A 26,725-nucleotide genomic window follows, 5' to 3' on the forward strand; every position below is an offset into this window, starting at 1 on the left:
AGTCTTTGTCTCGATGATTGTCTTCCAGTACACCTTTCTTCAGTCTAGGCTTTCAGCTCGAGGTTTTTGCTTTCAGTCTGTAATGGTTTTCACCATAGTTTCATCCAGGTCTCAAGAACTTTTCTGCAGATTCAGAAATCAGCAGTAGGCAACATTTCTGGAAAAAGAGAGCGAGAGACACTCACAGCTTCTCTGAGCGTCCAGGATCCGACTGCCACTTCCTGCGTCTCTGAAAACCATCCCACTAGGGTAGGACCCAATAACTGCTTGTCTCCGGGCAAAATACTGCCAATCGAACCGAATCCCCCTCATCTCTCGGGTGCCAAAAAGTCTGAGTTCTGCTGTTCAGCAGTGATATCTCCGATAGCACAGTGCACTACTTTGCAACTTTTGAGTTCCTCGCTTCCTCTGCTTGACTTAAAGTTATATGTCCATTAAATATCCATGGATCAAAATGATAACCATAAAGTAAAATGAATGGGAAATCAACAGGAAGGGCCATTAGTGGCATGCCACAGGAATCAGTGTTGGGGTCACAATTATTGACAATATATATTAATGGCTTGGACGAGGGAAATGAATGTACTATTGCCATGTTTGCGGATTACACAAAAATAGGTGGAAGGCAAGTGGTGAGAATGACACAAAGAGATCTCCAGAGGGATATAGACAGATTAGGAGAGTGGGCAAAGCCTTGGCAGATGGAATATAATGTAGAAAAGTGTGAAGTTATGGGGCTGAATTGTCCGCTGCCCCGCGCCAAAATCACGTTTGGCGCGGGGGCGGGGAATCAACGTTTACACCAGAATCAGGCCCAGCGCCGCTCCTGCGATTCTCCGGTCCCTCAATGATGGAGGAGCCCAGAAATCTGTGCAAAAGACAAGGCTGAGGCATTCGCAACAATCTTCAGCCAGATGTGCCGAGTGGGTGATCCATCTTGGTCTCCTCCAGAGGTCAGTCTTCAACCAATACAATTCACTACACATGATATCAAGAAATGTCTGAAGGCACTGGATACTGCAAATCTTGAGAATGTTCCAGCAATAGTATTGAAGACGTGTGCTCTCGAACATGCCACACCCCTAGCCAAGCAGTTCCAGTACAGCTACAACACTGACATCACCCAGCAATGTGGAAAATTGCCCAGAAGTGTCCTGTACACAAGAAACAGGACAAATCCAACCCAGCCAATTACCGCCCTATCAGTCCACTCTCCATCATCAGCAAAGTGATGGAAGGAGTCATCAACAGCGGTATCAAGCGGCACTTACTCAGCAATAACCTGCTCACGGATGCTCAATTTGGGTTCCGCCAGGGTCACTCAGCTCCTGACCTCATTACAGCCTTGGTTCAAACATGGACAAACGAGCTACAAAGGAGTTCCTCAGGGTAGTGTCCTCAGCCCAACCATCTTCAGCTGCTTCATCAATGACCTTTCGTCCATCATAAGGTCGGAAGTGGGGATGTTTGAGGATGACTGCACAATGTTCAGCATCATTTGTGACTCCTCCGATAATGAATCAGTCCATATCCAAATGCAGCAAGACCTGGACAATATCCAGGCTTGGCTGACAAGTGGCAAGTTACATTAGAGTCCCACAAATGCCAGGCAATGGCCATCTTCTACAAGAGAGGATCTAACCATCACCCCATGACATTCAATGGCATTACCATCGCTGAATCCCCCACAATCACATCCTGGGAGTTACCATTGATCAGAAATTGAACTAGCCACATAAATGCTGTAGCTACCAGGGCAGGTCAAAGGCTAGGAATCCTACGACGAGTAACTCCCCTCCTGACCCCAAAGCCTGTCCACCATCTACACGGCACAAGTCAGGAGTGTAATGGAATACTTTCCACTTGCCTGGATGAGTGCAGCTCCAACAACACTCAATAAGCTTGACACCATCCAGGACAAAGTAGCCTGCTTGATTTCTCCTGTCATGCGAATGTCACTTTAAGAAATGTTTGGCTGCTCAAGTGGCTGCAGTGATGTCAGAGTGTGGGCGGAGCTGAGCTCTGGCTCTGCTTTTTAGTTTCGCTTTGAGGAAAAGCTTGGGTGTGTCTGTGTTTTTTAGTTTTGTTTTAGTGTTGGAGCTGTAGCCAGCCAAAGAAGGTGTAATTTTGATCTCTCTGCTATCTAAAGACTATCTCTAGATCATTTGGTGAATTCAGAGTGATACCTGTGCTCAGTAGAGAATTTAAACCTGACGTGCTGCTGTAAAAAAGGTTTTTGTCTTAGGATATTAAAAGGAAAGTGTTATGGGCCAGGGTTTAGAGAACCCCAAAGTGTATCATGGAGTTCACCTGACCCACAACTTTTTTTTTTTTTTTTTTTTTAAATAATATTTTATTGAAAATTTTTGGTCAACCAACACAGTACATTGTGCATCCTTTACACAACATTGTAACAATACAGATAATAATGACCTTTTTAAATTTAAACAAAAACAACAACAAATAAATAAATATTAAATAACAAAAAATAAAAACTAGCCCTAATTGGCAACTGCCTTGTCTCAGGCCACACACCCCCCCCCCCATCCCTCCCCCCCCCCAAGTCCTGGGCCGCTGCTGCTGCCTTCTTTGTTCTCCCCCATCTATCTTTCCGCAAGATATTCGACGAACGGTTGCCACCGCCTAGTAAACCCTTGAGCCGACCCCCTTAGGACGAACTTAATCCGCTCTAACTTTATGAACCCCGCCATATCATTTATCCAGGTCTCCACCCCCGGGGGCTTGGCTTCTTTCCACATTAGCAGTGTTCTGCGCCGGGCTACTAGGGACGCAAAGGCCAAAACATCGGCCTCTTTCGCCTCCTGCACTCCCGGCTCTTGTGCAACCCCAAATATAGCCAACCCCCAGCTTGGTTCGACCCGGACTCCTACTACTTTCGAAAGTACCTTTGTCACCCCCATCCAAAACCCCTGTAGTGCCGGGCATGACCAAAACATATGGGTATGATTCGCTGGGCTTCTCGAGCACCTCGCACACCTATCCTCCACCCCAAAAAATTTACTGAGCCGTGTTCCAGTCATATGTGCCCTGTGTAATACCTTAAACTGAATCAGGCTTAGCCTGGCGCACGAGGACGACGAGTTTACCCTGTTTAGGGCATCTGCCCACATCCCCTCCTCAATCTCCTCCCCTAGCTCTTCTTCCCATTTCCCTTTTAGTTCGTCCATCATAGTCTCCCCTTCGTCTCTCATTTCCCTATATATATCCGACACCTTACCGTCCCCCTACCCATTTCTTTGAGATGACTCTGTCCTGCACCTCTTGTGTCGGGAGCTGCGGGAATTCCCTCACCTGTTGCCTCGCAAAAGCCCTCAATTGCATGTACCTGAATGCATTCCCTTGGGGCAACCCATATTTCTCGGTCAGCGCTCCCAGACTCGCAAACTTCCCATCCACAAATAGATCTTTCAATTGCGTTATACCTGCTCTTTGCCACATTCCATATCCCCCATGCATTCCCCCCGGGGCAAACCTATGGTTGTTTCTTATCGGGGACCCCCCCAGTGCTCCGGTCTTTCCCCTATGTCGTCTCCACTGTCCCCAAATCTTCAGTGTAGCTACCACCACCGGACTCGTGGTATAGTTCCTTGGTGAGAACGGCAATGGGGCTGTCACCATAGCCTGCAGGCTGGTCCCCCTACAGGACGCCCTCTCTAATCTCTTCCACGCCGCTCCTTCCTCCTCTCCCATCCACTTACTCACCATTGAAATATTAGCGGCCCAATAATACTCACTTAGGCTCGGTAGTGCCAGCCCCCCCCTATCCCTACTACGCTGTAAGAATCCCTTCCTCACTCTCGGAGTCTTCCCGGCCCAAACAAAACCCATGATACTCTTTTCTATCCTTTTGAAAAAAGCCTTCGTGATCACCACCGGGAGACACTGAAACACAAAAAGGAATCTCGGGAGGACCACCATCTTAACCGCCTGCACCCTCCCTGCCATTGACAATGCTACCATATCCCATCTCTTGAAATCTTCCTCCATCTGTTCCACCAACCGCGTCAAATTTAGCCTGTGCAATGTGCCCCAATTCTTAGCTATCTGGATCCCCAGGTAACGAAAGTCTCTTGTTACCTTCCTCAACGGTAGGTCTTCTATTTCTCTACTCTGCTCCCCTGGATGCACCACAAACAGCTCACTCTTCCCCATGTTCAATTTATACCCTGAAAAATCCCCAAACTCCCCAAGTATCCGCATTATTTCTGGCATCCCCTCCGCTGGATCCGCCACATATAGTAGCAGATCATCCGCATATAAAGATACCCGGTGTTCTTCTCCTCCCCTAAGTATTCCCCTCCATCCCTTGGAACCTCTCAGCGCTATCGCCAGGGGCTCAATCGCCAGTGCAAACAGTAATGGGGACAGAGGACATCCCTGCCTTGTCCCTCTATGGAGCCGAAAATATGCCGATCCCCGTCCATTCGTGACCACACTCGCCACTGGGGCCCTATACAACAGCTGCACCCATCTAACATACCCCTCTCCGAACCCAAATCTCCTCAACACCTCCCACAGATAATCCCACTCCACTCTATCAAATGCTTTCTCGGCATCCATCGCCACTAGTATCTCCGTTTCACTCTCTGGTGGGGCCATCATCATTACCCCTAACAACCTCCGTATGTTCGTGTTCAGCTGTCTCCCCTTCACAAACCCAGTTTGGTCCTCATGAACCACCCCCGGGACACATTCCTCTATTCTCATTGCCATTACCTTGGCCAAGACCTTGGCATCTACATTGAGGAGGGAGATTGGTCTGTAGGACCCGCATTGTAGCGGATCCTTTTCCTTCTTTAAAAGAAGCGATATCGTTGCTTCTGACATAGTCGGGGGCAGTTGTCCCCTTTCCTTTGCCTCGTTGAAGGTCCTCGTCAGTAGCGGGGCGAGCAAGTCCAAATATTTTCTGTAAAATTCAACTGGGAATCCGTCCGGTCCCGGGGCCTTTCCCGTCTGCATGTTCCTAATTCCTTTCACCACTTCCTCTACCGTGATCTGTGCTCCCAATCCCATCCTATCCTGCTCTTCCACCTTGGGAATTTCCAGCCGATCCAAAAACTCCATCATTCTCTCCCTCCCATCCGGGGGTTGAGCTTCATACAATTTTTTATAAAATGTCTTAAACACTTCATTCACTCTCTCCGCTCCCCGCTCCGTCTCTCCATCTTCGTCTCTCACCCCCCCTATTTCCCTCGCTGCTCCCCTTTTCCTCAATTGGTGTGCCAGCAATCTGCTCGCCTTCTCTCCATATTCATACTGTACACCCTGCGCCTTCCTCCATTGTGCCTCTGCAGTGCCTGTGGTCAGCAAGTCAAATTCCACATGCAGCCTTTGCCTTTCCCTATACAGTGCCCTCCTCCGGTGCTTCCGCATACTGTCTGTCCACCCTCAAAAGTTCTTGCAACAACCGCTCCCGTTCCTTACTCTCCTGCTTCCCTTTATGTGTCCTTATTGATATCAGCTCCCCCCTAACCACCGCCTTCAACGCCTCCCAGACCACTCCCACCTGAACCTCCCCATTGTCATTGAGTTCCAAGTACTTTTCAATGCATCCCCTCACCCTTAAGCACACCCCCTCATCCGCCATTAGTCCCATGTCCATTCTCCAGGGTGGACGCCCTCTTGTTTCCTCCCCTATCTCCAAGTCTACCCAGTGTGGGGCATGATCCGAAATGGCTATAGCCGTATATTCCGTTCCCCTCACCCTCGGGATCAATGCCCTACCCAACACAAAAAAGTCTATGCGTGAATAGACTTTATGGACATAGGAGAAAAACGAGAACTCCTTACTCCTAGGTCTACTGAATCTCCACGGGTCCACCCCTCCCATCTGCTCCATAAAATCCTTGAGCACCTTGGCTGCTGCCGGCCTCCTACCAGTCCTGGACTTCGACCTATCCAGCCTTGGTTCCAACACCGTGTTAAAGTCTCCCCCCATTATCAGCTTTCCGGTCTCTAGGTCTGGGATGCGTCCTAGCATTCGCCTCATAAAATTGGCATCGTCCCAATTCGGGGCATACACGTTTACCAACACCACCATCTCTCCCTGTAATTTGCCACTCACCATCACGTATCTGCCCCCGTTATCCGCCACTATAGTCTTTGCCTCGAACATTACCCGCTTCCCCACTAATATAGCCACCCCCCTGTTTTTCGCATCCAGCCCCGAATGGAATACCTGCCCTACCCATCCTTTGCGCAACCTAACCTGATCTATCAGTTTCAGGTGCGTTTCCTGTAACATGACCACATCTGCTTTAAGTTTCTTAAGGTGTGCGAGTACTCGTGCCCTCTTTATCGGCCCGTTAAGCCCCCTCACGTTCCACGTGATCAGCCGAGTTGGGGGGCTTCCCACCCCCCCCCCCCTTGCCGGTTAGCCATCATCTTTTTCCAGCTTCTCGCCCAGTTCCCACGCGGCTGTATTTCTCCCAGACGGTGCCCCCCCGCCCATCCTTTCCCATACCCACTCCCCCCTTTCCCCAGCAGCAGCAACCCAGTAATTCCCCCCTCCCCCCCCCCCCCCCCCGCTAGACCCCCCGCTAGCGTAATTACTCCCCCCATGTTGCTCCCAGAAGTCAGCAAACTCTGGCTGACCTCGGCTTCCCCCCGTGATCACGGCTCGCCCCGTGCGGCGCCCCCTCCTTCCTGCTTCTCTATTCCCGCCATAATTATCATAGCGCGGGAACCAAGCCCGCGCCTCTCCCTCGGCCCCGCCTCCCATGGCCAACGCCCCATCTCCTCTCCCTCCCCACCTCCCCCCATCACCACCTGTGGGAGAAAGAAAAGTTACCATACCGCAGGATTAATCATACAATCCCTCTTCGCCCCCCCCCCCCCCCCACTCGTCCCACCACTTTGTCCAAACGTTCATTTTCGTAGTCCAATCATTCCAATTTTTCTTCTACAATAAAAGTCCACGCTTCATCCGCCATCTCAAAGTAGTGGTGCCTCCCTTGATATGTGACCCACAGTCTTGCCGGTTGCAGCATTCCAAACTTTATCTTTTTTTTGTGAAGTACCGCTTTGGCCCGATTAAAGCTCGCCCTCCTTCTCGCCACCTCCGCACTCCAATCTTGATAGACGCGGATCACCGCGTTCTCCCATTTACTACACCGAGTTTTCTTCGCCCATCTAAGGACCATTTCTCTATCCTTAAAACGGAGAAATCTCACCACTATGGCTCTGGGAGCTTCTCCTGTTCTCGATCCTCGCACCATAACTCGGTATGCTCCCTCCACCTCCAACGGACCCGTCGGGGCCTCCACTCCCATTAACGAGTGCAGCATCGTGCTCACATATGCCCCGACGTCCGCCCCCTCCACACCTTCAGGAAGGCCAAGAATCCTCAAGTTGTTCCTCCTTGCGTTATTTTCCAGTGCCTCCAACCTCTCCACAGATCGTTTCTGGTGTGCCTCCTGTATCTCCGACTTCACCACCAGGCCCTGTATGTCGTTTTCATTCTCTGCTGCTTTCGCCTTCACGACCCGAAGCTCCTGCTCCTGGGTCTTTTGTTCCTCTTTCAGCCCTTCAATCGCCTGTAATATCGGGGCCAACAACTCTTTCTTCATTTCCTTTTTTATCTCCTCCACGCAGCGTTTCAAAAACTCTTGTTGTTCAGGGCCCCATATGAAACTGCCACCTTCCGACGCCATCTTGGTTTCTGCGTGCCTTCCTTGCCGTTGTTCCAAAGGATCCGCTGCAATCCGGCCACTTTCCTCTCCTTTGTCCATCCGTGTCCAGGGGGAACACCCTTCTGGTTTACCGCACGGTGTTTTCAGCCGTTAAAATTGCCGTTGGGGCTCCTATCAAGAGCCCAAAAGTCCGTTTCACAGGGAGCTGCCGAAACGTGCGACTCAGCTGGTCATCGCCGCACCCGGAACCCTGACCCACAACTTTTAATAGATTGTGGTATGGGGTGCACCCAGCCCACTCTACAGGTGTAGTACAGCAGAAATTGAAAAGTATTTTTTAAAGCAAAACAATGTTTATTCTATGAACTCAAGTTAACCTTTTTAAAACATACAGTAAACATCTTAGCAACCATTAATTCAAATTCAAAGAAAACCCAAAGAATACAACACTAAGTAATCCTTACTTTCCTTTTAACATCCATTAGACTTAAAACAACCTTTTAACAGAAGCACATCAGGTTTAAATTCACTACTGAGAACATTTATAACTCCGAATTCACCAAATGATCAAGAGATAGTCTTTACATGGCAGAGAGAACAACATTCCACCTTATCTGGCTGACTGCAGCTCCAACACTGAAACGAAACAAAAAAACACAGGCACACCCAAGCTTTTCCCAAAGTGAAACTAAAAGCTGACAGACAGCCCAGCTCCACCCACACTCTGACACCACTGCAGTAATAAACACCCATTTCTTAAAGGTACACCCACTACAGTTATTCTATAAAAGACATCCATTTCTTAAAATCTGTGCAAAAGACAAGGCTGAGGCATTCGCAACAATCTTCAGCCAGATGTGCCGAGTGGGTGATCCATCTTGGTCTCCTCCAGAGGTCAGTCTTCAACCAATACAATTCACTACACATGATATCAAGAAATGTCTGAAGGCACTGGATACTGCAAATCTTGAGAATGTTCCAGCAATAGTATTGAAGACTTGTGCTCTCGAACATGATTTCTTAAATACTCTCACATGACAAACGTTTAAGGATTACTTAGTGTTGTATTCTTTGGGGGTTGTATTTGAATTAATGGTTGCTAAGATGTTCACTGTATGTTTTAAAAAGGTTAACTGAGTTCATAGAATAAACATTGTTTTGCTTTAAAAGATACTTTTCGATTTCTGCTTCACCACACCAGTAGAGTGGGCCGCGTGCTCCCCATACCACAATCTAGTAAAGGTCGTGGGCCAGGTGATCTCCATGATATACTTTTGGAGTTCTCTAAACCCTGGCCCATACCACTCCTCCTTCCACAAACATTCAAACTCTCCACCACCGCCAAACAGTGGCAGCCTTGTGTACCATCTACAAGATGCACTGCAATAACTCATTAAGGTTTCTTAGTCAACACCTTCCAAACCCAGGACCACAACCATCTGCAAGGACAAGAGAAGCAGATACCTGGGAACCCCATCACCTGGAGGTTCCCCTCCAAGTCACTCACCACCCTGACTTGGAAATATATCACCATTCTTTCTCAGTCACTGGGACAAAATCCTGGAACTCCCTCCCCAACAGCACTGTGAGTGTACCTACACCTAAAGGAATGTAGCGGGTCAAGAAGGCAGCTCCCTACCACCTTCTGAAGGGCAACTACGGATGGGCATTAAATGCTGGCCTAACCAGCGACACCCACATCCCATAAATGAATTAAAAAAAAAAATCTAAATCTTGTATTGCAGCCTGGCCACAACCACCTTATAAACTTTACATTGTCCCAATTCGGGGCATATACATTCACAAACACCACCACCTTCCCCTCCAATGGGCCTTCAACCAATAGCCAAGACCTACCCTGCCTGGAAACAGACCCTTTTGTTGATTAGTATCGCCACCCCCTGGGCCCTGATTAGTGGGCAGCACGGTAGCATTGTGGATAGCACAATTGCTTCACAGCTCCAGGGTCCCAGGTTCGATTCCAGCTTGGGTCACTGTCTGTGCGGAGTCTGCACATCCTCCCCGTGTATGCGTGAGTTTCCTCCGGGTGCTCCGGTTTCCTCCCACAGTCCAAAGATGTGCAGGTTAGGTGGATTGGCCATGATAAATTGTCCTTAGTGTCCAAAAGAAATTGCCCTTAGTGTTGGGTGGGGTTACTGGGTTATGGGGATAGGGTGGATGTGTTGACTGTGGGTAGGGTGCTCTTTCCAAGAGCCGGTGCAGACTCGATGGGCTGAATGGCCTCCTTCTGCACTGTAAATTCTATGTTCTATGATATCAAAGCCTGAATGAAAGACCTGGCTTACCTAGGCCTCCTACGTCCTGGTCTAGTCCCGCACCCACACGTGAGTCTCCTGTAAGAACACCACATCAGCCCAAACCTTTTAAATGGGAGAAAACTCTTGCCCTTTTTACTGGTGCCCCCCCCACCCGCATATTCCATGTGACTAAACTTGTTGGGGGTCTCTCCGTCCCCTTCACCCTGAAGTCAGCCATTTCCACCGTGATACATCATCTCCTCCGTATAAATTCCTGGGTCCCAGCCCCACTTAAGATGACCACCAGCCCCACCCGAAGATAAGAGAAAGAAAATCCCCTGGTCACTGTTAGCACCCCCCCCCCCCTCGCCACACACACACAAACTCCCCCGTACCTCCTCCCTCCCCAGGCTTACATACTGTCTGCCATCTCCGCCACCCCCATCCCTCACCAAACAAACAAACAACTTGACACATTATGCCTCACCATTACTGACCCAACAAGTCGCAGCCACTCCCCCCACTTCACTCCCCCCACTTCACTCCCATTCACTAGCAACTCCTGCTTGCTGGTGGGATGACCCCCCACCCAGGATCCCCCTCCACAAAGCCAATCAAAAATACCAGCCTAATTCCTCATAGCCTGCCTTACCCACCCAAGTGCCCAAGCCCTGGCATCCTATCTATCTTCCTCTTCCCTTACCGATAGCTTATCAAACACCCCATTTACAACCTCAACATCCAAGAAAAAAATAGTAAGAAGTCTCACAACACCATATTAAAGTCCACCAGGTTTGTTTCGAATCACGAATGTTCGGTGCGCAGCTCCTTCCTCAGGCATTCACCGAAGAAGGAGCAGCACTCCGAAAGCTAGTGATTCAAAACAAACCTGTTGGACTTTAACTTGGTGTTGTAAGACTTCTTACTGTGACTACACCAGTCCAGCCGGCATCTCCACATCAAGAAAAAAATAATAAGAAGAAACATTAACACATTGTAATAAAACATCATCAACCCCATCCCATCTCTCACAAACAAAGTCCACATCAGCACTCCTCAGACCAGTCCCAGTCCCTTCTCTCTGATGAAGGCCTCTGCCAACTCCAGCGTATCAAAGAAATGAACCTTCAAATCCGTCGTTGCTTTCAATCGCACCGGGTACACCACCCCGAACTGCACTCCTTTGCTGTAAAACACCACCTTCACCTTGTTGAACACCGCATGTCTCTTTGCCAGCTTGGCCCCAATGTCCTGGTAGATACCCACCGTGTGCCCGTCCCACTCAGTGTTGTGGCTCTTGCTTTCCCAGACCAGGACCCACTCATTCCTCTGGAAAGTATGGAAGCGGATAATCACTGCACACGTTGGCTCATTTGGCCATGGCTTCTGCTGCACTGCCCAACTCTGGAGGGACAAACACCTCAAACCCCCCCATCAGCTGGGAGAACATCTCTGAGAAGTACTCGGTTGGCCTTGAACCCTCCACTCCCTCCAGCAGTCCCACCGTCCTGAGGTTCAAACGCCTCAATCTGTTCTACAAATCCTCCAGTTTTACCCTGAGGCCTTTGTTATTCTCCATCACAAGCAGCAACTCCACTTCCAATGAGGAGAACGCCCCACATGCTGCAACAAGGCCTCCTCCACACCCTTCAACATCTCGCCTTGCTCTTTCACTGCCTTCAAGGCCTTACCCAGCTGCTCTCAGATTGGGCCCAATGCCTCCTCGATAGTGGCTTTAAAGGGTTTCTTCATCTCTTTACCTGCCCCTCAAACTGCCTGTCCGTCAGCTTCCCAAATGTTTCCAGCTCCTGTGATATCATCACCACTAGCGTGTCCAATGTAATGGGCACGACCTCCTCCGCCATCTTCCCCCTTCAGATTGCTTCTTCCTTCGACAGACTACCAACCTGGTTTCTTCCCAACGGGCTTTTTCGTCAAACCTATCGGCATAATTCCTTCAAGCAAATGTTCCCGTGTTCAGCCAACTGGCTTTGGACACAGGTAAAAAGGGATAAAAAAAACAAAGACCCTGACGGGAGTCACCTTTCGCCCAACTTGTGCTCACAGCTGTCGCCAGAAGTCACCTCTCACTTTATTATTAACCATGGCCAGGATTCTCTGAGCCTCCGTGCCGAAATCGCGCGGGGGCAGAGAATGGGGTCTCAGACCCGCGATCGGCTCCCGGAGAATCGGCACCAGTCGCGCATGCCTGGTCACCGCGGCGCCAGTCGGGGGCCTTTGAAAGAGGCCCCCGCGGCGATTCTCCGTGGTCGACCAACCGAGTTCCCGCCAAGTTCTGCCGGCGTGGTTCCCGTATGGTTTCACCCGATGGGAGCTCAGACCCGTGGCCGTCCTGGTGGTGGGCGGCGGAATCAGATTCCGAGGGGGGGCCTCCACGACGGCCAGGCCCGTGATCGGGGGCTACCGATTGGCGGGGGCGCGCCCAATCCGGGGGGGGGGGGGGTGCTGTCTTCTTCTGCGCCAGCCCGCTGTGTGGCTCCACCATGTTGCGTGGGGACTGGCGCGGAAACGGCCGCCGCGCACATACACGGACCGGCAGCCTGAAGTGCAGGGCCCCGTATCGGCAGCAGGAGCTGCGCGGCGCATGCCGGAGCTCTGCCATCCCTCTTGAAGTCGGAGAATCACTCATGACTTTTTGAAAAAAGTCTGGAGTGATGCGCGCCCATTTTCCGGCTGGCATGGCCCCATTTTCGGAGAATCTCGGCCCATATTTTTACACTTCTATTCTCTAACCCTATTTATCCCTTGGCAGTTTATGTCCTCTCTTAGTTTAGTCTGTTTAATGCTCTCCTTTCCTGTTTCAATTATACTTATTTCATGTTTTGTAGATCCCCAGTTTCTGTTTCCCAGTCAGATTGTCAGTGTCAGTAAGTTTCTTGTGTAGATTTGTTTCAGTGTCTTTTCTTTTGAACAACTTTGCAGGAATTAGACAATGCCCAAAATGCTAAACACCACATGGAAAGAGAGAGCAGAATCCTACATGACAGGCTGGATTCCATGCAAAGAGCTTGGGAAGCCTCGAAGTTAGAGACCGGAAGCTGGGAGCAGCGTTCCAGAGAGCTGGATGGGAGTTTACTGACCAGTGTGTGTGAAGCCAAAGCGGTTCATGGTCAGTTGGAGGCATTCAAACATCAACTGGCATCTCTGCTCAGCAAAGCGGATGTGACCGTTCAGCCCATTGAAGAAGCCATCAAAGGAAGGATCTGTGAAATTTGCACTAGTGAGGAAAGCAGCAAAAGGGTAAGCCATCTCTACCTGTTAATGGGGGCCAGAAAAATATTGTGAAAGGTGAAGAGGTAGAATTTGCCTCGTAGCCAGGAAATTGTGCGGCTGGGGAATGGGGTAGGGTTTTTTTTCTTTATTCTTTCCTGTGGGTGTCACTGGCGAGGCCAACATTTGTTGCCCTTGATCTGAGTGGCTTGCTCGGCCTTTTGAGAATCGACCACATTGCTGTGGGTCTGGAGTCACATGTAGGCCTGACCAGGTAAGGACGGCAGAATATCTTTCTTAAAGGACATTGGTAAACCAGTCGGGTTTTTACAACAATTGGCAATTCTGGCCATCATTAGATTTTTAATTTCAGATTTTTATTGAATTCGAATTTCAATAAGAATTGATCTGCTGTGGTGGGATTTCAAACTGGGTCCCCAGAGCAGTACCCTGGGTCACTGGATTACTAGTCTAGTGACAATACCATTTTTACAATTTAACTTAATGATGAAACAGGTACGAAGGGTGAAGTGGCCTATTCCTGCTCCTAATGTTCCTTTTTCTTACATTAATTGGCTGTACACCATAGCTGTGAAGCACAAAACCCTGGGCACAAAGCACAGGAAGCGGGTGCAGAGACCAATAACACCAAGTGCTTTAACTTACCCCTGGAATACAATGAACCCACAAAGAGCAAATGGATTGGGGGGGGGGGGGGGGGGGGGGGAAGAGAGTGCTGCCTCCTACAAAGCAACAGGCCAGGCGCCAAAATGTTCACAAATTGGGAGCAGGCCTGCCTGTCCCTCCTGCTTCATATTTCTGCTGGATCATTAACAGGACTTGAGGGGGTGACTGGAAAAGGTGGACTCCCTCTTTCCTCTTCCCTCTCACAACGCCACCCCAGCCCTCCCCCCACCAGTTGGAGATTGGGTGCGCAGTCAGCCTGCACCATAACAAGTGGGGAGGTGGCGGCTTTGTGGTGTTGCCACTGGACCGACAATCCAGACACCTCCTTGGGTTTGAATCTCGCCGCGACAGATGGCGAAAATTGAATTCAATAAAAGTCTGGAATTACAAGCCGGATGATAACTCGCCCATAACTCTCGAGTCCTTTGTAGGTCAAGTATCTGGGGCAGGATTCTCCCCTACCCGGCGGAGCAAGGGGTCTCGGCGCCGAGGAGTGGCATGAAGCACTCAGGCGTCGAGCCGCCCCAAATGTGCGGAATCCTCCGCACCTTCAGGGGCTAGGCCGGTGCTGGAGTGGTTTGCGCAGTGCCAGCGTCATCCCAGCGCATGCGCAGAGGGGATCATCTCCGTGTCGGCCATGGCGGAGGACCACACCACCGACGCGGAGGGATAGAGTGCCCCCACGGCACAGATCGGTGGGCCCCGATCACAGGCCAGACCACCATGGGGGCAACTTCTGGGGACAGATCCCCCCCCGCCCCTCCGGACTCCGGAGGCCGCCTGCACCGCCAGGTCCTGCCGGTAAGGACCTACTCTAATTTACGCCGGTATAACCGGCAAAAAAACGGGCGACCACGCAGGCTGGAGAATCGCCAGGTGGGCCCTTGCCAGCGACCGCCGACCGGCACGGCGCGATTCCCGCCCCGCCAAATCTCCGGCGCCGGAGAATTCGGCAGCCTGCGAGGGCGGGATTTACACCGCACCCCGGCGATTCTCTGACCCGGCTGGGGTCAGAGAATCCCGCCTCTGATTCCTGGACCTCCAACTGAACCTTGAAGGGACTGTAGAGCATAATTAGTGTATCTGAGGCAAAAGACAGGTGGCTTCAGGTGACTATTAACCATGTCCATAATCTACAATTGCTCACTTTGCTAATGCTAACAAAATGCTACCAAACAGAAAACTGGGGCGAGAGCTGAAGTTGGCCATACTCAGCATTTTGGCATCCCATTTTAAAGTCGAACTCCACACTCCACGTAAGGAAAGAAGATGAGACTTAAACAGCGCCTTTCACAACCTCGTAATGTCCCAGAAGGACTTGACACTCAATGGAAATACGTCTTGAAGTGTAGATACTGTTGCAATACAACAAGTGTGGCAGCCAATTTGCACATAGCAAAGCCCAATGTTCAGATCAATGACTTGACTAAATAAATGGTTTTAGTATTGATGGTTGAGGGATCAATGCGAGGGAAGGACACATTAGGCAACTCCGTTCAAACTCTTTGAATTGTGTTTTGGGACCTTTTCACATGTACCTGAGAAGGAAGGTGCGTCATCATCTCATATGAAAGATGGCACCTCCAACGTTGCAGCAGTCCCTCAGTACTGCACTGAAGCATCAATCTGAAATTTGTAATCTAGATTGAGGATCAAATCCAGAGCCTTCTGACACAGTGGGTGGGATTATCCGGCCCCACCCCTCACTGGGATCTTCTGGTCCTGCCGAAAGCATTGGACTGTTGGCTGGCCCACGGCAGGGCTGGAACATCCTGGTTACTGAGTGACAATTGATACCTGAGAGTAGCAGCAAAGGTACGAGCTGATTGTACCTGTTCCATATCGTTGTTCATTCAGTTCCAATCCGGTGGACATTGAAGATCCCCAGCACTATTTCACCTTGGACATCTCCCTGGTGTCCTGGCCAATATTTATCCCTCAATCAAGATGACTAAAATACAGATTATCTAGTCATTTATACGTTGCTGCTTGTTGGATCTTGCTGTTCACACATTGGCTGCTGCATTTCCAACATCACAACAGCGACTACATTCCAAAAGTACTTCACTGGGTGTGCAACACTTCAGGGTGCCCTGAGATGGCAAAAGTTGCTACAAAAGTGCAGTTATTTTCTTCTTTCCCTCGAACAGGGACATGTGAGGGGTTATGGCTGATTGGTCAACTCACTCTGGGTCAAAAGACTGTGGGTTCAAGTCTCACTCCAAAGACACACAATCCATCCTGACGATCCAGATCAGTACTGAGGGAGTGCTGCATGCCGTGGGTACTGCCTTTCCGACAAGGCATGAAACCGAAGCCCTGTCTCCCCTCTCCGGTTGACCGAAAAAATTCTGTATCAAAGGGATGGGGATTTCATCCCGCCTTGGACAATGTGCATCCCTCAATCAATGTCACAAAAAAAATGGTTTAGTTATTGGGCAGAGAAATGGCAGATGGAATTTAACCCAGACAAATGCGAGGTGATGAATTTTGGTAGGATTTTGGAAAGCTGTGGGTCGTATAAGGGCAGCACGGTAGCATTGTGGATAGCACAGTTGCTTCACAGCTCCAGGGTCCCAGGTTCAATTCCGGCTTGGGTCACTGTCTGTGCGGAGTCTGCACATCCTCCCCGTGTGTGCGTGGGCTTTCTCCGGGTGCTCCGGTTTCCTCCTACAGTCCAAAGATGTGCAGGTTAGGTGGATTGGCCATGCTAAATTGCTCTTAGTGTCCAAAATTGCCCATAATTTTGGGTGGGGTTACTGGGTTATGGGGATAGGGTGTAGGTGTGGACCTTGGGTAGGGTGCTCTTTCCAAGAGCCGGTGCAGACTCGATGGGCCGAATGGCCTCCTTCTGCACTGTAAATTCTATGACCTATGATTATCTCATTGCTGTTTGTGGGGAGCTCTCGTGGTTCAGACACCATAACAATAATGGTCGTGAAGCACTTTCAGATCTCCGGAGCTTGTGAAAGGTACTTTCTAAATGCAGTTTTTTCTTTCTTTCTTGTTTCCATCTTGTGGGAATTTTCCTCAATTCACTCAATGGGGAAATAGATCTATGCACAAAGTACTGATCCAATATTTAAGGCAACCGAAGCACTCTGCCACTAGGTAGCAGTGTTCTTTCATTGCTATTCAGTCAGGGTTTCACCTGCTCTACACTATATATAACACCCCCCCTTTCTTGTTAAGTGCATCGTGGTGGTTCAGCTCTGAATAATGATTGCCTGTCTTTTGTGAATTAGTTGGAAGGTTTAAAGAAATCGAGTGTTGGGTGAACAGAAGTCATCAATAATTCTGGACTTATAATTTCCTCATAATCCACCTGAACCTCTTTTCACTGGAACTTTTGTAACTTGAATTTGAGGCATAAATCTTAAAACTGATTGTACTGTTTCAATTGTTTGATTTCTGACCCTCAATTATCAGGTTTCTCTATTTATTTTGGTCTTGTCAGCTCTATACCAGTGAAAGTATTCCTGCCACTGTAGCTCTGTTTGCATTTGGATAACTTACCCCCTATCTTTTTGGAAGGGGGGGTGAGTCAGTGTTTGCAGGGGTGTCCAGGACTGAGCTAGGAATGAAGAAGTTTCTCCTGAATTTGTTATTAGATTGTTTAGCAACTCTTATATCATCCGCATAGAGCGAGAACCTGTGTTCCACCCTCCCTCTCACTATCCCCCGCCAAATTGGGTGGACAGTGACAGCCTTTTTCCTCGGATGGTGATGACTAGCACGAGGGGACATAACTTTAAATTGAGGGGAGATAGATATAGGACAGATGTCAGAGGTAGGTTCTTTACTCAGAGAGTAGTAAGGGCGTGGAATGCCCTGCCTGCAACAGTAGTGGACTCACCAACACTAAGGGCATTCAAATGGTCATTGGATAGACATATGGACAATAAGGGAATAGTGTGTAGATGGGCTTTAGAGTGGTTTCACAGGTCGGCGCAACATCGAGGGCCGAAGGACCTGTACTGCGCTGTAATGTTCTATGTTCTAAATGTTTGATGTTCGCAGCGCCATTGCCAAGAGCTCTATGGCCAGGACAAACAGTAGTGGGGAGAGTGGACACCCCTGTCTCGTCCCCGACACAAGACTAAAATATTCCGATGACACCAGATTCGTCCTTACATTTGCCACCAGCGCCTGATAGAGCAACCGAACCCAATCACAGATATTTCCACTCCATCCGTTCAAAGGCCTTTTCTGCATCCATGGCCACCATGCACCCCTCCGCAGGCAACATTATTACGTTAAGGAGCTACCTAATGTTGGATGCAACGTGCCGTCCCTTAACAAATCCCGTCTGGTCCTCCCCTATTACCCCCGGAACACAGTCCTCTATCCGTGTGGCCAAGACCTTTGCCAGCAATTTTGCATCCACATTTAGCAGGGAGATTGGCCTATACGACCCACAGCTTTCCAAAATCCTACCAAAATTCATCACCTCGCATTTGTCTGGGTTAAATTCCATCTGCCATTTCTCTGCCCAATTTTGCAGCCTATCTATATCCTGCTGTATTCTCTGACAATCTTGATCACTATCCGCAACTCCTGCAATCTTAGTATCATCCGCAAACTTGCAAATCAGACCCGCTACATTTTCTTCTAAGTCATTTATATATACTACGAAGAGCAGAGGTCCCAGTACTGATCACTGCGGAACACCACTTGTTACAGCCCACCATTCGGAAAAATGCCTTTCCACTGTTACCCTCTGTCTTCTATGGCCAAGCCAGTTCTGGATCCATCCAGCTAGTTCACCCCTGACCCCTTGTGATTTAATCTTTTGCACCAACCTGCCATGAGGGACCTTATCAAATGCTTTACTGAAGTCCAAGTAGACAACACCCACAGCCCTTCCCTCATCAATCATTTTTGTCACCTCCTCAAAAAATTCAATTAAATGAGTGAGACATGACCTCCCTCGTACAAAACTATGCTGTCTGTCGCTAATAGGACCATTCAGTTTTGAATGCATAGACCCTGGCCGGGTTTCTCCGGAATCTCGGCCAAGTGTTGATGCCGGCGTAACCACCGGAGTGGTGTATGCCGGCGTCAACGGGCCTCCTGGCCCAGAGATTCAGCGGTCCTCAGGGGGCCAGCATGGCGCCGGAGAGCTGCGCGCTGCTCCGGCGCTAAAAGGCGGCCCTGCATGGCCGGCGCGGGTCCACGCATCTACATGGTGGCTGTCTCCGCGGCGGCGTATGCGCATGGTGGCTGTCTCCGCGGTGGCGTCGAGCAACATGGGGTGGAGACCTACAGCAGGCCCGCGCGGAAGGATGTAGCCCCCTCCAGCTCGCAGGCGTCCGCCGATTGGAAGCCCCCGATCGCGGGCCTGGATGCCGTGGAAGCCCCCGCCGGACTCAGATTCTATCCCCCCCCCCGGCGTGGAACCCGGCGGGAAATCGGCCGGTCGACAGCGGAGAATCGCCAAGGGGGCCTCTTTCAGCGGTCATCTACGGTTCCCGAATCCTGCCTTTCCTGTCCTTCCTTTTTTCCGGCACATGCCTGTCCAGCACTCCCATCAACTGCTCCTTAAAAGGCTCCCACTGCCAAATGTTGATTTACCCTCAAACAGCCTCTCCCAAACAACAGCCTCCAAATCCTGCCTCCAATTCCTGGTTGTAGTTAGCCTTCCCCCAATTTAGCACCTTAACCCTGGGACAACACTCGTCCTTTTCCGTGAGTATCCAAAAGCTGGCCGGGCTCGTTCCCTAGTACTAGGTCCAATATAGCCCCCTTTCTAGTGGGACTATCCACATATTGTTCCAAAAAACCTTCTTGGACACACTTTTTAAAAACAATTTAGAGTACCCAATTCATTTTTTCCAATTAAGGGGCAATTTAGCGTGGCCAATCCACCTACCCTGCACATCTTTCGGTTGTGGGGGCGAAACCCATGCAAACACGGGGAGAATGTGCAAACTCCACAGGGACTGTGACCCAGAGCCGGGACCTCGGCGCCGTGAGGCAGCAAATGCTAATCACTGTGCTGCCCATCTTGGACACACTTAACAAGTTCCTCACCATCCAGTCCCTTAGCCCTAAGCGGTTTCCAGTCAATGTGAGTAAAATTAAAGTCTCCCACTACAACAACCCTATTATTTCTACATCTATCCAGAATCTGCTAACATATCTGGGGCAGGATTCTCCGTTAGGCGACGCCAAAATCGTGAAACGCGATCGGCCAGCGAATCAGCTCCGACGCTGAAATCAAGCCTGATGCTGGTTTCACACCCATTCGGCGTTCTCCGGCCCCCCAAAAATGGCGTGGTTGGGGCGCGCGGTAACAACTTTGGCCACCGTGTAGCCCATGGTACCTGGTTGGGCACAGGTGTATGCGCCATGATTACATGTTGGCCACCGTGGCCATGGCCGCTGCCCTGCCTGCAGCCCTGTGGCAGCGTGAGCAGGGGCGGCTCAGAGAGGAGGCAGAGGCTGCAGCAGAGGAGCGAGCTGCAGACGGGCAGGTGGCAGCCGTTCAGGCTGGAGGGCCCGCCGCCCAACAGGATGAGGAGGAAGAGGAGGAAGTGCCAAGGAGGCACCGGATGAGGCCACGTGTATACCGCGACCGCATGTCCTTTGAGGACCTTCCGGACTGGGCATGCATATGGAGACTGTGGATGAGCAGGGAGACAGTGCGACACATCTGCCAGATGATGGCACACCTGGCGCCGCATGGGACTGGGCGAGGACACCCGTTCCCGGTGGCGGTCAAGGTGACGATGGTGCTGAACCTTTATGCGACGGGGTCGTTCCAGTTGCCGAGTGGGGACTTGTCCGGCATCTCACAGGCATCGGCGAATAAGTGCACCCATGCGGTCACCGATGCCCTGTATGCCCAGGCGGATCGGTACATCCAGTACCCTGTGGACGGCACCCACCAGGATGCCCGGGCAGCTGGCTTCGCTGCCATTGCCGGGATGCCCTGGGTCCAGGGGTCATCGATGGGGTGCACGTCGCCCTACGAAGACTGGTGGATAACAGGCCGCTGTTTACCAATCGAAAGGGGTACCACTCGATGAACATTCAGGTCTGTGACCATCAGATGCAGATCCTGTACGTCTGCGCCCGATTCCTGGGCAGTGTACCCGACTCTTTCATCTTGGTGCAATCGGTGATCCCCGACACGTTCGAGGGACACCCCGCCAGACTGCGGGGCTGGTTGCTGGGCAACAGGGGTTACCCGTTGCGGTCGTGGCTGATGACGCCTGTACGGAGGCCACAGACCCGATACAATGATGCCCATTGTGCGACCAGGGGTGTGGTTGAGAGGTGCTTCGGGGTGCTGAAGATGCGTTTCAGGTGCCTGGACCGCTCCGGGTGGGGCCCTCCAGTACGAAGCCAGGAGGGTCGGACGCATTGTTGTGGTCTGCTGCATCCTCCACAACATCGCACGACAGAGGGGCAAAGTGCAGGAGGAGGATGAGGAGGAAGGGCAGGCCTCGTCAGATGAGGAGAACGAGGGGGAGGGGGACAGTGGGCGGGACATGGGGGCTGGATAGGCATGAGAGGCCGCACAATGGAATCGCCAGGGCCAGCAGGCAGGGGACATATTAATCGAGACACGTTTCAGTTGGCAGTTGGTCGCTCATGAACGACGAGCCCCGGTCATTGCGAACGTACGTGGGGAAACCCACCATTGGGCCTCACCCACCCCCCACTCCCAGGGGCCATCACTGACCGCCCACCCCCACACCCATCAGACAGAGCACCGAGGCAGGTTTCAACGGTGTTAACAGGTGTTTATTGTGGAGAAATATATGCAGTCTGTACCCTAGCCCCTATAACTCAACTGTGCCCTGCACCCAAACCAACTTAACTGGTGTCTAACTTTCTGGCCTTACAGGGATGGGGGATCCGGGTCACGTGTGAGTGGGGTAGGGGGGTTAGTGTAGGGGCACAGCGCTGACGACTCACCCTGGCCATCCTGAGGAGGCAGTTGTTTATGCACTGGGTGCCAGACCGGGCGTCTTTGCTGACAGCGGCTCCCACCTCCGCCCAGGCACGGCAAACGGTGGCGCCTGAGAACCTCCCTCCCGGGCCGGGTTACAGCACCAGCCGCTGCTCCTCCACGGAGTCAAGGAGGGTCTCCAGTTCTGCATCGCGGAAGTGCACCGCTGCACTCTTTCCAGCCATGTTGGCTGCGACGCTTGTATGTGGGAGGTGGAGAGTCCGTTGAGTGTGGCTGCAGCTGTGCGGCAATCACGGAACCGGCGAATCCGCTGCCGTTCCGCTTCCAGAGTGTGGCGTTTCCCATGACGCCCGTGCTAGCCCCTTTGGAGTGGCTGAATACCTTCACCAGTAGTGCCGTTTATGCCGTTGTGAAACTCCACAATTTTCACGACGCTGTCAACATTTAGTCTCCAGAACGGAGAATCCAGCCCCTGTTCTTCAACTTCCCGTGGGCTGTTGGGAGGCCTGTAGTACATCCCCATCATAGTGACAGCCCCCTTCCTGTTTCTGAGTAGTAGTGTTTAAGTTGTAGGCTGTGTGAACTTAAAAAGTTTAATATTGTCTTCATAATAAAGTTTTGTTTTAAAAATAATCAAGCCCTATTTCTTCATGCAATCACGCCTGAATTGAATCACTCTTTCCACACAGTCTCAAATCTTACAAATAAACTAAACTATTGGTGTTTTAGAAATGTATCCCAGCCACTGTTGGGGTCTGGTCTGGGATTGTAATAGTAAGCATCATTATATTGACTTTATCATACCTCTTCATAATTTTAAAGATCACTTTCAGACCACCTCTAAACCTTCTTCTTCCCAGAGAAAAGTGCTCTTTTCTGAAAGATATAACCTCTCAATTCTGATATTATCCTTTTAAATTGAGAGGCAGCATGGCGGCACAGTGGTTAGCACTGGTGCCTCACAGCGCCAGGGTCCCGGGTTCAATTCCGACCTTGGCTCACTGACTGTGGAATTTGCACATTCTCCCCGCGTCTGCGTGGGTCTCCTCCGAGTGCTCCGGTTTCCTCCCACAGTCCAAAGATGTGCAGGTTAGGTGGGGTTACAGGGATAGGGTGGGGGTCTGGGTGTTATCTCTTTCAGAGCATCGGTGTAGACTCAGTGGGCCTAATGGTCTTCTTCTGCACTGTAGGGATCCTGTGAAATTATTTTTGCCCCCTCTCCAGTGATGTTCTATTCGAGATATGAAGACTAGAGCAGTAGACCGTTTCCTCTAAGTGTTGACTTTAATGATAAAAGAATCTCTCAAATATTTTTGTATGTCTTTAAGTATGAACCCTTCTCTTCATGCTAACTCAGTTGTTTCAAAGGTTACTGTGACCAATTCACTCTTTGTTTATGCTGATAGCATGACAAAAGAAACACCAATTCTTACAATGCCTGGAACATTGCAAATTTGACTGAAGGAATTGGTTCCTGTTTGGGCTGAGATGAAGTGATTGCATTAAAACTGCAAACAATGGTGTTATTATCAGGAGATTTTGTTTGACGGGGAAACTTGATCCTACTGAAGGGAAAGCTTTGTACGTCACGCTTGAACGAGTACCTCCAATGGAATCTGCTGTTTAGCAGTACAATACCAGGCTAGTGAGTGTCCCACTCCCCTCCCCTCCCCCTCTCGCCCTACCCACCCTTGCTCTCCCCCCCCCCCCCCCCCCCCCCCCCCCCCCCATCCCCCATGCTTTCAAGGTGGGGACTAAATTCAGATCGGGGCTGAGGCGGAGGGTGGTGGTGGGGGATGTTGGTTGACACAGTGGATTTGACCATCTCTTCAGCCTTTCCCCTCCTTTATGTTTCAACAGTCTTTCTGCCAGATAAGCCGCTTTGGGTTCCAGCTGAACCCATGTCTGATGAGCACAGGCTCAATTCTGTGCCATTGATGAGCTGCAAAAAAAAAAATTGTAATAGCAAACTGCAATTGGGCATAGTAGGAACGGTTGATGGTAGCATACTAGCCTCTGAGTCAGAATGTTTCTTTTTAAAGTATTTTTATTAAGGCATTTATAATTTTACAAGATATCGAAAGAGCACTATGAACATCACACACCCAACCAACAACAAAACCCAGCCAACATAGCTTACCTAAACAACTCCCCAATCCCTTTTCCCTAAGAAGTCAATAAACGGCTGCCACCTCCGGGCAAACCCCAGCATCGATCCCCTCAGGGCGAACTTAATCTTCTCAAGCCCGAGAAACCTGGCCATGTCCCTGACTCACACCCCCGACTTCGGGGGCTCCGAATCCCGCCATGCCAATAAAATCTGTCTTCGGGCTACCAGGGAGGCAAAGGCCAAAACATCGGCCTCTGTCACACCCTGGACTCCCGGATCTTCTGACACACCACAGAACGCCACCTCTGGACTCGGAACCACCCTTATCTTCAGTACCTCCGATATGACGTCAGCAAACCCCTGCCAGAATCCCCTAAGCCTTGGACATGCTCAAAACATATGGACATGATTCGTAGGACAACCCCCCCGCAAAGTGCTCACATCTATCTTCCACCTCTTCAAAGAACCTGCTCATCCGGGCCACAGTCATGTGCTCCCTGTGGACTACCTAATATTATATCAGGCTAAGCCTGGCACACGACGAGGATGCATTGACTCGCCCCAGGATGTCCTCCTTCAACCCAGCCTCCAGATCCCCACCCAGCTCTTCCTCCCACTTTCGCTTCACCTCCCCTATCGGGGCTCCCTTGCACTCCATAGGCTCCTTATAAATCTCCGATACTTTCCCCTCCCCCACTCCCATTTTGACACCACCTTATCCTGTAGCCCCTGGGGTGGCAAGTATTTGCAAATTTTTATAACAATAACAAAAATAATAACAATGACTTTGACGTGGTAAAATAAACATTTCCCCACCCGACCCAATCTTACACACCACAACCATCTAACACCTATTCCCCCCCCCCCCCTTTGGAATACTGCTCCTGTTGACATTTAATTTTCCCCGAGGATGTCGATGAACGGCTGCCACCTCCAAGAGAACCCCAACATTGACCCTCTTAAGGCAAACTTTATTTTCTCAAGGCTGAGAAACTCAGCCATGTCACTAACCCAGGTCTTGACACTCAGGGGCTTCGGGTCCTCCACATTAAAAGGATCCGTCTCCGGGCTACTAGGGAGACAAAGGCAGGACATTTCACTCTTTCACTCCCTGAACTCCCGGATCTTCTGACACTCCAAAGATCGCTACCTCTGGACCTGGCGCCACCCAGGTTCCTAGCACCTTCGCAAACCCCTGCCAAAACCCTCTGAGCTTCGGGCATGCCCAGAACATGTGGACACTGCATACTCTGATGTGCAGTGCTGAGGGAGTGCTGCACTCTCTGATGTGCAGCACTGAGGGAGCGCTGCATTCTCTGATGTGCAGCACTGAGGGAGTGCTGCATTGTCCGATATGCAGTGCTGAGGGAGTGCCGCATTGTCTGATGTGCAGTGCTGAGCAAGTGCTGCATTCTCTGATGTGCAGTACTGAGGGAGTGCGGCATCGTCCGATATGCAGTACTGAGGGAGTGCTGGATTCTCTGATGTGCAGTACTGAGGGAGTGCTGCATTGTCCGATATGCAGTGCTGAGGGAGTGCCGCATTGTCTGAGATGCAGTGCTGAGCAAGTGCTGCATTGTTTTGTGTGAGATATTAAGCCAAAGCCTTGTCTGACCTCTCAGGTGGATGTAAAAGATCCTATGCCGCTTTTTGGGATGGTGTTAGTTACAGAGTGTGCCTGTTAAAGGTTTTGTACTCTTCTGTATGTTAACAGTGAGTCTTTATTAACTACTTGTAACCATGTACAAATATAGAGGAGAGTCCAGGCAAGGAAATTTAAAGGGACCCTGCCCCCTGTGAGGGAAAGAGTTCCAGATTGTCCCTACTCATTGGGTGAAGAAATGTTTCCTGATATCACTCCCAAATGATTTAAATTTTAACCTGGGGTCCTCTTGTTCTGGATTCCCCCATTAAAGGGACTACTTTCATTCCACCTACCCTAATATCATTTTAGAAAATTCAATGACATCACTCCACAACTTTCAGTCTTCAAGAGAATACAGGCTAAGCTTACTTTCCATTTTTAGTTTTGGTGTGAAGAAAATTATATTTGGCTGTGTCTTACCACTTGGAGTAAGCAATGTCTTTGCTGCCAATCATTTTTTTGCCACATGGTGTTGCTACAAAGCAGTCAGAGAGACCAATAACAATAGCAAGCACTGGAATATGCACAGACACTGGAAGTGAACAGCTTTCCAGAGGAGTAAAGAGGGAGCATGATTAATTTGAAAATGAAGGAGAAAAGGGCCAAATGGAAGGCATACACATGCAGAGCAATAAGGGTGTAGCTACACAATTAAAGGATTGGTGGAGACTGAAGTAAGAATATCTGAGAATAACAACCATTGAGAGTAAATGCAAACAGGAAAATTAAGAGGAGGTTGAAGGGAGAGATTTGTTGAAGCAAACAGATGATTAGCATGAATGCCACCTGGTCTTCGGTTGCCTCAGCCTCCTCCTGGGTGGATTCAACCCCAGGAGTTGAACACATATTCCCATAACTTCCTGGTTCCCCAGTGTCGCATTTGGGGGATACCCCAAAGATGCACTGGGGAATCCCTCTTGGGAGTTCCCACTCTAGAGCTTACCTGGCAATTGTCCAGAAGGACTAACGTCCTCGGGACAATTACGCTGGGCTGGGAACCAGCCGACAGGAACAAGTTAAATCGCTAACTTCGGATGGTTCTGCTACTTTTACCCTGATAGTTAATCTGAAAGAGTTAGAAGGGAAAAGAAATACTTCTAACTTCAGAGTAACTATTGTAAACACCCAGAACGAGACCCTCACGGGGCAGCCTGTCCGCATATGACCTCTCAGCGCAGACACGGGGAGGATGTGCAGACTCCGCACAGACAGTGACCCAAG

The 26,725-nt window shown here is 50.3% G+C and overlaps 1 protein-coding gene across 1 annotated transcript in view; it reads left to right on the plus strand.

Moving 5' to 3' along the window:
• The window catches only part of ccdc170 (coiled-coil domain containing 170), a 163,297-nt gene that overhangs the window by 64,534 nt on the left and 72,038 nt on the right, over nt 1-26,725 (plus strand). Inside the window, exon 8 of the mRNA XM_072505176.1 lies at nt 12,854-13,171. Within this exon, the coding sequence (XP_072361277.1) occupies nt 12,854-13,171 (318 nt within the window). The remainder of the gene's footprint in view (nt 1-12,853; nt 13,172-26,725) is intronic.

Source organism: Scyliorhinus torazame, chromosome 1 (genome assembly GCF_047496885.1).
Source record: "Scyliorhinus torazame isolate Kashiwa2021f chromosome 1, sScyTor2.1, whole genome shotgun sequence".
Lineage (NCBI taxonomy): Eukaryota > Metazoa > Chordata > Chondrichthyes > Carcharhiniformes > Scyliorhinidae > Scyliorhinus > Scyliorhinus torazame.